The sequence below is a fragment of the Penicillium antarcticum genome (genome assembly GCF_028974205.1).
Source record: "Penicillium antarcticum strain IBT 31339 chromosome Unknown utg000009l_segment0_segment0, whole genome shotgun sequence".
NCBI lineage: Eukaryota > Fungi > Ascomycota > Eurotiomycetes > Eurotiales > Aspergillaceae > Penicillium > Penicillium antarcticum.
Window position 1 is genome coordinate 2,588,014 of NW_026695307.1, and position 11,883 is coordinate 2,599,896.

Below are 11,883 nucleotides of genomic sequence, written 5' to 3' on the forward strand. Positions count from 1 at the left end.
ACGCACAGGTTCTACATATCTACGATGTTCCATTTGACTGGGAAATCACCACTATAAGGAAAATTCATTTCCTAATACGGAAGTATGTTTCTCAACCCCAGAACAAATTGACTATCATCGGAAATCATCGAAAATCATCAGCACATGCCATGGACAGTGCGAAAGGGCGAGGATTTGAAATAAAGTACATAGAATAGTAATGAGAAGTGAAAGGGGTGGGTTGTGGATAGATAGACAAAAAAATAACCAAAGAAATAGATGTTAGCTGGAAAACAGAAAGAGTAAACGGAAAGGAACCATGAGTGCCAGACGCGTCGGGATATCGTTTCGACATTGTCCACTCGTTGCCGTAGATAATGTTCGCTGAAAAGCAGGGGCAAAGAGGATTGAGTTTAAATTGTAAATTGTAGGGGATTGAGATTTGACAGGGGGGAAGGCAAGGAAATGGGGATTGGGATGGCATGGCGGACATGGGATATGATTCATGTACATGCACATGCACTGGAAGATGACAATGAAAATAAAGAAGAACCCCGAGACAGTATCAAAATGAAAATCGAGTCAGATCACCGGAAATCGTCCTCGTCATCAGCAGAGGCCATCGACTCAAGACGCTGAACGAGATCCTTCGTCTCACGAGCAATCTCAAATGCAATAGGCGGCAGCTTATTCGTGACCTCCCGTAGTTCTTCGGCTGTTGCGGCGTCTTCGCCCTCATTAGCAGCGGCAACCAGTCTGTTACGGCATTGTTCCAAAGCGTGAATAACAGGCTCAGAGGTCTGCCGTAAAGCGACGTCGCCACTGCGTTCGTGCATCAAACGTTGTGTGTAGTTGACGACGTTTGCGACGACGCCTGAGATGTCGTTGACGTGTGTCTGGACAGTGTGAAGTTTGTCTCCGGCGCGGATACTGGCTACCAGTGCCTGAATGGATTGGACCATGCCGTCTGTTTGGTTTTCGACGTGAAGCTGGATCAATAGTCAGTGTTATGATAATACTCGATTGTGCATTCAAAGTCTTACCTTCAGTTCCAGCACTTCGTGATCACCCTGCGGCACACCCCAACCATCATGGTTGGCACCATTAGTATAGCCATTCTGCATAGCAGGGAATTCAGACTCGTCAGGTCGGCTCATGGCGCTGTAGACTGAGTTATTGCTCAAACGCTTCTGGCTAGCAGAGGTATCAAAGTAATCAGGGAATTGGGTCTGGGAAGCATCCGCCTCCTCATCATGCTCATCCTCCAGCTCATCCGCAGGCGAGGCCTGGATCTTCACGATGCGGATCAACTCAATGATAGCAGTGCAAAGATGCGAAGCGGCTGCATCAAGGAGAGACACTGGAGACAGACCGCCAGAGCTGGCGAAGTTGCGTGCGGCGGTGATCATGTTGTTTGCTGTGTTTGATACCTGGCTCTTCGCCTTGGTGCGCTGCGCTGCTGTACCATCCACTGGGATTGGGGAGTGGTCCACGTCTTGGAGGACGTGGCGGACGCTCACAACGACTGCCTTGATTTGTTGGAGAACCACGCGTGGTTCCTCAAATCGAGCAACGCGCAGAAGCTCGTCGACTGACATCTGGAACTTGGTGACGTGGACATCTTTGACCACGCCGTCCACCTGGACGAGTTCGTGTTCTTTGGTGAAAACACTTGCGTCTGGTCTGGAGTCGGCGAAGCCGCCAGAGGATGTACGGAGGTGCCGTAGCTGGGACTTGACCTTGGCGTAGCGGTGCTTCCATTCGTTTGCGTCTGCCTCGAGTCTTTGGACTTCGTTGGAGAGACGCTCTTCGCGTTCCCAATTTTCGTGGCTCTCAGCCGTGAGGGTCTTCATTTCCAAAAGGAAGGCTGATGCCTCACGCTTGACCTCGTCGGTCACTTGCTGCTGCTGTTGCAGCTCTGCTTGCAGACTCTGGTGCTGGCTCTCCAGATCAGCGTACCGGGCCTGCAGACCAGCATCCTTGGCACCCCGAGAAGACTCCTCGAGCTGAATGCGAAGGTCACGTTCCATCGTATCATGCTCCGTCCGAACCCTCTCGAGCTCAAGCTGAAGCGAGCTATTAAGGTCCTCCGCTTTCGACACCTTATTCTCAAGATCCTGGCGCAAGTCATCCCATTCCTGGCGCTCATTATGGCTGATCCCAGAGGAATCCGCATCCTGAGACGAATGAGCCAGCTCCTCGTCCTTGGAGCGAACCAATTCTTCCAGCTTCTCAATCTTATCCTGCAAAGCCGAGACCTGCGACTGACTCTCCAACAACAATTTCCGCTCACTATCACCCAGTGTCGTCGTCGTCCCCCGACGACTCAAAACAGCATCCAGTGCGAACGCATCACTCCGAGCATCATCCTCGTCCTCCCCGCCCATATCGTCACTATCCTCAACCATAGTACTCTTATTTGGAACCATCGTGTTACTCTGGAAAGCCCGAGGGAACGGCCCATCCCCATTCATGCCACCAGGCGATCCGCCAAGGGAACCACCACGCGGTGGGAACGGACTCCCGGGCGGTCCACCAGATGGATACCCACGACCCATGCGCGACGGCGGACCCCTCGACTGCTGCGAACCCCGCGAGCCCGGTGGCATATTTGGAGGTGGGCGTGCTCGAAATTCCCGGCTGGTGAAGTGCGGGAAGCGGCGTTCCAACTCACAGAAGACATCGGTCGCGAGGTCGCGGAAGCGCTGGTGGTGCAGGGCAGCCAGCTTTTGGCGGGCGTGGTTGCGCTTTTCGTGGAAGTCGGCGCGGGATGGGAGGTAGGGGGGTACGTCTGGACGGGGAGGGCGTCCTGGCGGCGGCATGGCCTGCTGCCGCCGGATCAATTCGTCGTATACATCTGTTGACAGTTCGTGGAACTGGGTCGGGGATAGACGTAGCAGTTTGTCGCGGGCTTTGTTTGGCTTGCCGTTATCTTCGCGGGCCGTGCCGTTCAAGAATCGTCGGAGCACTATATAGTGTTGGCCGAGTATCTCTTCCATCTGGCGGTATCGTCGTCCATCTCGGGGTCCGGGTTCTCCTCCTATTGTGCCCACACTGGACCTTGCGGCGACGGAGCTGGGAGGGGATGGGTTGCTGCTGAGGTTCGAAGGGGATAGTGACGGAGGACCGCCGCCGCCGTTTGGGCTCAAAGGTGCGCTAGGGACGCCTGACGTCGGGGGTGTGGCTAGGTTGGCGCGAGATGATGGGAATGTTGGTGAGAATGGGGATTCTGATTTCCCATACTGGTTCAACCCCGACCAGTCGCTTCCATCGACGGAGACTGGCGACATGGCTCCCGAGCCCCCATTCATGTCAGGGTCGAAATGGGAGAGTCCTGCTCTTCTCTGACTATCCTTGTCCAAGGGGGCGGATCAAGGCATTCGGCAGTGTGTCCCCGTGTTTTTGTGTATTCTCCACACGATATCAAGGATCTGAGACAGTCCCGGTGAGATGGGGCGTTCGATGAGGAAGAGAAGGGACGGCTCTGAAGGAGAGGAGAAATAGAAAGTGTGAGTCCGTCAACTCCGGACTTTTCGAGACCCGCTCCTTACAGCAGGTATCAACTTGTATCACTGGGTATGCAGGGGATGTGATTTGGTTGATCTTTATGTATTCTGTCTCGACTGTGCCACAGTCGAAAGAATATTTCCTATACGGTACTCGTTCTCGTATTGACACTCCCTTGGCAGGGGAACAGCCACACAGGGGCTGAGGTACATGTACAATTGTAGGGATGCACGATCAGATAAGTAGTGAATACTGACTGATATCTACTATCCAGTACCTGCTGTCCTTTTTTACTCTTCTTCATCCCCCTGATCTCCTCTGTATTCCTAACATCTAAGCGAAAGGAAAAAGGGGAGATGACATTCTAGGCCCCTTCGGCCCCCAGATTAGTGTCGCCGGTACCACTTAGGTACCACTTGGGTATCTGTGCAGTACCACACTGTATTATAATGCCCGGTCGGGACCTGGCGGTTACTTAGATTGACTTTTGATTAAAAAAAATTTAAATTCTTTCATTCCAACCCGAAATGTCTATCATGAAAAGGGAACATTAAGTACACAAATGTAGGACAGCGTCACTACCGCTTTGAAGCGTGAGATTTTGGGACTCCCAAGTATGTCCCTTCAGTATGCCTCGTCAGGATCATTGATCCGTTATAAGGACAGAAAGCATATCAGCTGACTCGGTGTGGAGCAGCATTGATAGATGATTCCTGGCCAGGATATGGTGTCATAATGCAGAAAGACAGGGCGAGCAAGAGGCACCGCCAGGAAGAGAGGGAGAGAGAGAAAGAGGTTCTGCATCGTGAATGGTGGTATGCGGAGGGTCATAGGCCACACATGTACAAAAGCCCGCAATTGCGGGCCAGGAGGAACAGGTCATGTTGTCTTCGTTTACTTGGAGGTCATGGAAAGGCCACGGGCGGCACCGACAGCAGCAGACACGGGAGTTGAGGACCGTGTGGGAGCGGCGCTACGGTTGTGGGCCATGTGTGCCTTGACGAGGTGACCGGCGGCAAGGGCAGCACACAGACTGAGCTCACCGGCCAGGACGGAGGCGGCAATGATGCGAGACAGCTGGCGGGCGTTCTCACCAGGGGTGGTGGGGTGAGCACCGCGAACACCCAAGAGGTCCAGCATGGCACCTTGGCCTTCAAGGATGGTACCACCACCGATGGTGCCGACCTCGATGGAAGGCATCGACACAGCGATCTGGAGGTTGCCGTTGTTGCTACAATGTCATTAGTATCAGGTGCATAGATGTAGACAGAGAATAACTTACTTCTTCATGGTGGTGATACAACTGCTGCTCTCCACGTTCTGGGCAGGATCCTGACCAGTGGCCAGGAAGATAGCAGAGACGATGTTCGAGGCGTGAGCGTTGAAACCACCCAAGCTACCAGCCATAGCACTTCCGATCAAGTTCTTGCTGACGTTCAGCTCGACGAGCGCGTTGACATCACTCTTGAGGACACTCTTGACAATGTCGCCAGGGATAATAGCCTCAGCAACGACGGACTTACCACGACCATCAGTCCAGTTGATGGCAGCGGACTTCTTATCAGTACAGAAGTTACCAGAGAGTGAGATGATAGCCATGTCATCGAAGCCACACTCCTTAGACATGACATCCAGAGCCTTCTCACAACCCTTGGAGATCATGTTCATACCCATGGCATCACCAGTGGTGGTCTTGAAGCGGATGTAGAGGTAGGTACCAGCGAGAGCAGTCTTCAGAGTCTGGAGACGGGCGAAGCGACTAGTCGAGTTGAAGGCAGCGGTGATAATGCTGCGACCTTCCTCCGAATCGATCCAGACCTTGGCAGCGGCAGCCCGAGCCAAAGTAGGGAAAGTGACGCAAGGACCACGAGTCATACCGTCGCCAGTAAGGACAGTCACGGCACCACCACCAGCATTGATGGCTTTGGAGCCACGGCTGGTGGAAGCCACAAGCACACCCTCGGTAGTAGCCATGGGAATGAAGTAGTTTTGGCCGTCAATGTTGATAGGACCAGCAACACCGAGAGGAAGGGGCAGGTAACCAATAACGTTTTCACAGCAAGCACCGTGGACGAGACCATAGTTGTAGTCCTTGTATGGGAGCTTGGACTCTTCCAAAGTAGCAGTAATAGCAGCGGTGGCAGGAGTACGGGAGACAACAGCGCGGCGAATCTTGACCGCACGAGTAAAGGCATCAACACGGCTCATCAGGGTTTCATCCTCCATGGTCTTCTCCAGAGCATAGCCGGGGAGCTTTCCACGGAGAGACAGATCAATCAGTTCCTCGTCGTTAAGGATCGGGGCACGCTTCTCCTTCAGAAGAGCCTCGCATTCCTGAGGAGTGCGAGTGGACTCCGCCTCATTGGGCTCAAATTTGGGGTAGACCTTGGGTGCAGCAACGACCTCCACCGGAGCGGGGGCAGCCTCGGGTTCCTTGATGCTCCAACGGGCAGCATTGAAGAGATAACCATTGAGAATGATGCTCAGCGTCAAAGCAGCGATAATCCACTTGCTAATGAAGGGGTCCTCGACGCTCTTGAGGAGACTCTCAAGAACCTTTCCACCCACAGCGTCCAAAAGCTGATCGGTGTATTCAATGTCAAAAGAGCTAGCCTCGACGGGAGCTGCGTAGTGGATCGAGGGATATTCCAACTTGTACTTGATGGGCGAGAGAATAGTGACAATGGTCTCCTGCTTCTGGCTCTTGGCCGCAACATAGACACTGTCCAGGCCGTTCTCAGCCACCTTGAAAGGATCAATGGGGGTAGGAGACAGGACGCTGGAGAAGCGGGACAGGAGACCACCGTTGCCGGTGTTACGGAAAGGAATAGCAGACATGTTCACAACGTTGACCAAGATAAGACCACCAACCATGAGGATCTTGAACCGGCGCACGCTGCTAGACTTGATCTTACGTCCAAAAATGCTGGTATCAGCCTCACTGCTACCAGATCCGGCGCGAGGCCAGTCATTGCTGGAGGCAACGTTTTCAGCGACACTGTGAGTGATGCCGTCTTCCTCAAGAGCCTTGCGCAGAGCCACGTGACGCTTGATACGAGTAATCTCGAGCTTAATGCAGAGGATGGTGGTGTAGAAAGTAAAGAGAAGCACGCAGTCGAAGAACAGGATCAAGGCTGCGAGGAAGCAGAACTGCTGGAGACCACCCTGCACACCAGATGCGGCACCCAGAGCCAGCAAACCAATCTCAATGCAGTAGTGCTGAACAATCTCGAACCCTTGGTCCTTAATAGCAGCTGCGATGGACTCCTGAATGGACCGGGGAGTGCTCGAAGCCAAAGGGCGAGGAGCGGCACCGGGACGAGGTCGGCGGTTATCCACGGAGGCGTTCAGAACGGCCCGGGTAAACATAATTGGCTTCTCAAATCCGATGGTAACAACCAAGAAGGGCAAGCCCTCGGATAGCAGCAGGAGATTAATGGGCACGCCGAGTTTAGTGGTCACAAGCAGACCGAAAAGGAAAGCGAAGGAACCAGACAAGAGCACGGTAGCCGCAAGCCAAAAGTTGGAGCCCAACCGGCGCATCGAGAAGAAGAGGGAGACGAAGCTCAGGTGCATCGAGATGTAGCCGAGAGCCATGATCACAATGTCAATGGTCTCGGCGTGCTTGATCAGATCCACAAATGAACCCCACGCGTCTGCGAACCAAAGCTTCACAGCTCTGCGGGATCCGTATGCGTGGCCACGAGCAGCTCTCATGATCCATTTCTTGGACTCTTCTTCCTCCTCATCCGCAGATGGATTGGGGATCTCCTGCACCGCCTTCAGAAGCTCCGACATTTGGTCGAAAGGCACGGTATAGGCCAGAGCAGAGTCGTGGGTGAATTGCGAGAAGAGGTTGGGGGTATACGGGACCGAAGTAGCGGAGATGTTGGCAGGGATTGGCACATCATCGGAGGCAGGAGCAGTCAAGACAGCGGAGGTAGAATCCGGGAAGATCAAGGTAGTCAGAGCAAGGTGCTGGGCTGCCGGCTTCTCAACCTAAACCATTATATCAGTCATTGGTCCCCAAGTAGAACTAAAGGCGGTGGCCGCTTACCTCAGAGTCGGTCCAGACATCCTCCGCCTGCCACTTCCATGAAGTGGACTCGCCTAGCCGCAGATTGCGGCTCCCCTGGAGGAGGGCATCGGTGTCCACCTGACCAGCGACACTACGCGGGTCTCGGGCGGTATCCAGCAAGCTGCCTTCGAGCAGACCGACGTAGGTAGTACTGGCCAGGAGGGCAATCACGACAATAGTGTGGATGGGGTGCACACAGGCACGGCGAGAGATTGACTGCAGGCCAGAGACAATCTGGCGTCGGAGCCAGCTAGGCTCTGCCTTCTGCTCCTCCTCATTGGAGCGAAGTCGTTTGGAAATAAAAGAGGTAGCCATGGTGACGAGTCGGGGGTAGCGGTGAGACGTCTGTTGAAGGCGTAGGGTAGTTTTAAGACGGTCCGCAGGGACCAGAGCCTGCGAGGAAAGCCGTCGTGGGTTGCTTACACCAAAACCAGTGTCAGAGTCAGATTCGTCGAGAGCCTAAACGGCGGTCCTCGTGTGGTTCACACGAGCTGTTCAGGGAGGCGGTTCCACGACTGTTTTTTTTTTCCTACCACGGGGACTTTTTCAATCTTTGGTTAGTTGCATTCACGAAGCCATTGAGTAACCGAAGAAAACATACCGGAAGAAGGTAGGGAGGAAATTCAGGGCCCCTCTTGGAAAGTTGGAGAAAAAGCGGAAGGCCCCCTGAAGGCTGCAAAATAATAAGTCGGCCTCCGAAGCCGCGACCTGGAATTAAGTATTGCCGACGGGTCGCCAAGCCACAGTGGAGGCGAGTACAGTAATTTGCTACTTTGCACTAGATAATTAGTAGAGAATAGGGAACGAGAAGTTAGAGGATTTAGAGGATTTAGAGGATTTAGGATGATGCTAAGGGAGTTACAATCTTAGGACCCTCTCCTAGAGCAATATGACGCTCAATACCCCGAGTCAATTCGGCATCTTCCTTGAAAGAAATCCTGGTTTGGCTGTGGCTAAGTATGGAGTCTATGATTGGGCACACAAAACTAGATAGTCAACGCTTATGGGGTGGGAAAGGTGCACTATTGGGCTACTGCATAATCATCATGCAGCCAATATATGTACATAAGGCTGTCGGCCGGAGGCACGGGGGTTGGCCTGAAGCCTTGTTGTACTGATCAGTTGAGGAAACCAGAGTACATCGTGTTAATCTTGCTGTTTGGAGGCAAAACTTCTTCGCAAATTTTGTTGGCGATCAGCATCTCCACCCATGTCCAAGGTCACTTAGCTCTGCCAACTCGCGGGCTACTCCGTCCACCATGGTCTGAAGAGGAAAGTGAGATGAAAAGTCGGTCTCAGTCCGCGAGGCCTCAGTCAAAGAACCCACCAAATTGTCTCATGCCAACGAGATGGAATCCACCGGGTGGAGTCGCCGGAGAAATCAGATAAAAATCAGATAACTTTGAGTCGAATCAGCTCCGGCTGAGCCGGTGCAGACTCCATAAGTCCAGTGTTGAGCTCGGTAACCGAGCTTGGCGAGCGAGAATCCAGCAAAGATAAGATCAATCAGTGTCGGAGTGCCCTAACTCGGGCAATCTGCTCCGTATACGGATTCCGGGCCCCGATTTATGCATAGTCATACCTTGGGGATGTGAGCACACAGGTGTGACTAACAACTGTTTTCGTCTGTACCCAACACTAACTCCGAAACAGAGTGAAGAGTGAAGAGTGAAGAGTGAAGAGTGAAAAGTGAAGAATCCAAGCCCGACGTCGGGCTTGGTGGGGAGCATGGACCACTTTCTGTATAACCTCCACATGAAGAGTCTTCAAGCCAAGAGTGGGAAGCGTCAAAAGTGAAGAAGGGCAGAAGGTTCTTCACTCTTTTCTGATTTTCTCAAAGCGCTTTAATTTGTTTGCAGGATCTTGAGACCGACCGCGAAGCGCCGAGGGTCTCCTCATCAGCCAATAGTCGTGCTTCCTGGCCCGATTGCGCTGCAGATTCGCAACATAGTTGCAGCGAAGATTGATTATCTCCCGAAATGCCAAAATGCTAAATACAAGCTACGCGCCAGGAGTTGCGGGACTGGGCATGTTTGAAGCACAAAAATATCCGACCTACTCATCTGAAGCAGACTCGGGCCTCGGCCATCTGGCCTTCTCACCCAATCATTCACCCCTGTCATACTTTATTTAGATGCCGCCAATGGCATCGGGCTCATATGATAGTCTATTAACAGACTGCTTGTTTGAAGTGTGACGTTGTTTGTATTCTGGTTTGTATCAGATTATTTGGAGGCTCCAATTAGGCGCGACAATGCCCTGTGCTGGACGAATATGTCCTATATTTGCAACGTTTCCCTAGAAATCAAGTTCTTGTCTATTTTCCTTTGTTTTCATTGATATCCAATATACATTGTTATATTTGAGGTACAATTCGTCAATGAAACTTCCTTTGTTTTCTTTTTCGACGTCCAAGTGCCTAATCATATCACTATGGCGTTGAGCGGGCCTTGACGTTTGAAATCCTTTATTGCCTACTCCAGAAAGACAAAACTTTCTTTTCCAACTGTGCAGACCTCAAGGAAAGACAAAACTACATAAAGGCAGTTGCCTGCTGCGACCAGGTGTCCTCCACCATACACGCATATACCGTATTCGACTCTATTGAACGAATCCCTATTCATCTGATATCTAAATTACACTGTCGATCAGTGTGTTAAAAATTTCATCATCGCCATTTCCTCCATCCTCACCACCTTGTACTCCAACAAGAACGCTTTCCAATCCTTCAAAATGGCAATTTCTCCCATCTGGATGGTGCTCTTTGCTCTGCAAAGCCTCTCAATCAATGCCCACTCTTGGGTCGAACAACTCACAGTTATTGCACCAAATGGAACCTTCATAGGTATCCCAGGATACTCTCGAGGCAATGTTCTCCGTACGGCGGGCTTCGTTGATACAATGACCTACCTGATTCCTCCCAGTGGACAGGATGTCACACAGCTCTTGCCAAGTAACAAAATGTGCAGGGAGACCCAACAAAACCAGACTCAAACCAGCGGAAGTCCCCGACTCCAGGCGAGCCCTGGGGCTGCCATTGCTCTCCGCTACCAAGAAAACGGCCATGTTACCCTCCCCGAGAATCAGCCAGGAAAGCCCGCAAATCGCGGCTATGTCTATGTTTACGGCACTACCCAGCCCAAGGTCGGCGAGAAACTCCTAGACATTCACGGGAATTGGACTCAAGATGGCACGGGTGGTGACAAGCGTGGTGTGCTTCTGTCCAAGCAGAACTTTGACGATGGCCGCTGTTACCAAATCAACGGCGAGAGCATCTCCCAGACTCGCCAGAAAGAATTCGCCCACCAAGCCAACCAACTCATGGGGGCTGACCTTTGGTGTCAGCAGGATCTCCGTCTGCCAACCAATGCACCCACCGGTAAGCCTTACACTCTCTACTGGGTGTGGGACTGGCCCACCAAGGCTGGTGTTGACCCTACCTACCCGAAGGGAAAGCAGGAGATCTACACCACCTGCATGGATGTGGACATTGTACAAGCTACCAACAAAAAGCTGGGCGTCAGCTCTGACTATGAGACTGATCAAGATCTCAACAATGCCGCCATTCCTTCTCAGTTTGATTCGCTTGGCAGACCGGTGCCGTCGCAGCAATCCTCGCAACAGTTCACGCAGAAGCCTTCTTCTGTTGTAGGCAGTGTGTCCACACCAATCTTGTCGACTGCTACCGAGTGGATGACTGTTACTATTACAGATATTACTACTGCTACTGGACTTCCTCCTGGATATTGATTCCTATTTGTGGATGCTGACCACTGTTCTTAGTGGCAGCAAAGGGATTGAAAGGATCTGTTCTGGAGGCTGGCTCTGAAGATTTCAGAAAAAATGATGATACCCATTCTTATGTTAGTGTTGTTTTGTGTAGACTTGTGGTTGTAGTCGTATTCGTAATATGTAGGGAATTGCTTAATATAGTATCCAATAACAATTCCATTGTGTAGATATATAGTCCAGACTGTAGTTTGCTGACAGTTGACTTGTTTTTCAAACCACATCAAACCACAAACCAAACCTTAGTCAAAATGTTGAATATAGAGCTGCTATATTCATCGCTCATCGAATACTCCTTGTGTATCAGAATGCATTTCTGTAGACAAGAGACCTAATCGGGACTAGCTCCAACCACATCTGAAACACGCTAGATGCTTACCTAAGCAGATGTGAGGGTTCAAGCTTCAATTCCCCAATTCACAGTGACTCTCGAGCATCGGCCTTGCATATCGGCTGATTCTGCTGTTGACATTGGTGTCGGCTATCCCTCTTCTTGCCCACGGAGGAAATCCCCGATCCAGAATCATCTA

The 11,883-nt window shown here is 51.8% G+C and overlaps 3 protein-coding genes across 3 annotated transcripts; 1 reads left to right on the plus strand and 2 right to left on the minus strand.

The window, feature by feature from the left end:
* Positions 1 to 566: 566 nt before the first annotated feature.
* Positions 567 to 3,290, minus strand: N7508_009335 (putative cell polarity protein; the record flags this gene model as incomplete). Its single annotated transcript, XM_058467398.1, has 2 exons — positions 567 to 968; positions 1,023 to 3,290. The coding sequence occupies 2 exons, from the start codon at positions 3,288 to 3,290 to the stop codon at positions 567 to 569; spliced, it is 2,670 nt and encodes an 889-aa protein (XP_058315244.1).
* A 1,090-nt stretch (positions 3,291 to 4,380) lies between these two features.
* On the minus strand, positions 4,381 to 7,879 carry hmg1 (HMG-CoA reductase; the record flags this gene model as incomplete). Its single annotated transcript, XM_058467399.1, has 3 exons — positions 4,381 to 4,717; positions 4,769 to 7,485; positions 7,544 to 7,879. 3 exons carry the CDS (start codon positions 7,877 to 7,879, stop codon positions 4,381 to 4,383), a joined length of 3,390 nt encoding a protein of 1,129 aa, XP_058315245.1.
* A 2,418-nt stretch (positions 7,880 to 10,297) lies between these two features.
* On the plus strand, positions 10,298 to 11,314 carry N7508_009337 (uncharacterized protein; the record flags this gene model as incomplete). The annotated part of the gene is made up of 1 exon (XM_058467400.1): positions 10,298 to 11,314. One exon carries the CDS (start codon positions 10,298 to 10,300, stop codon positions 11,312 to 11,314), a length of 1,017 nt encoding a protein of 338 aa, XP_058315246.1.
* Between the last annotated feature and the right edge of the window lie 569 nt (positions 11,315 to 11,883).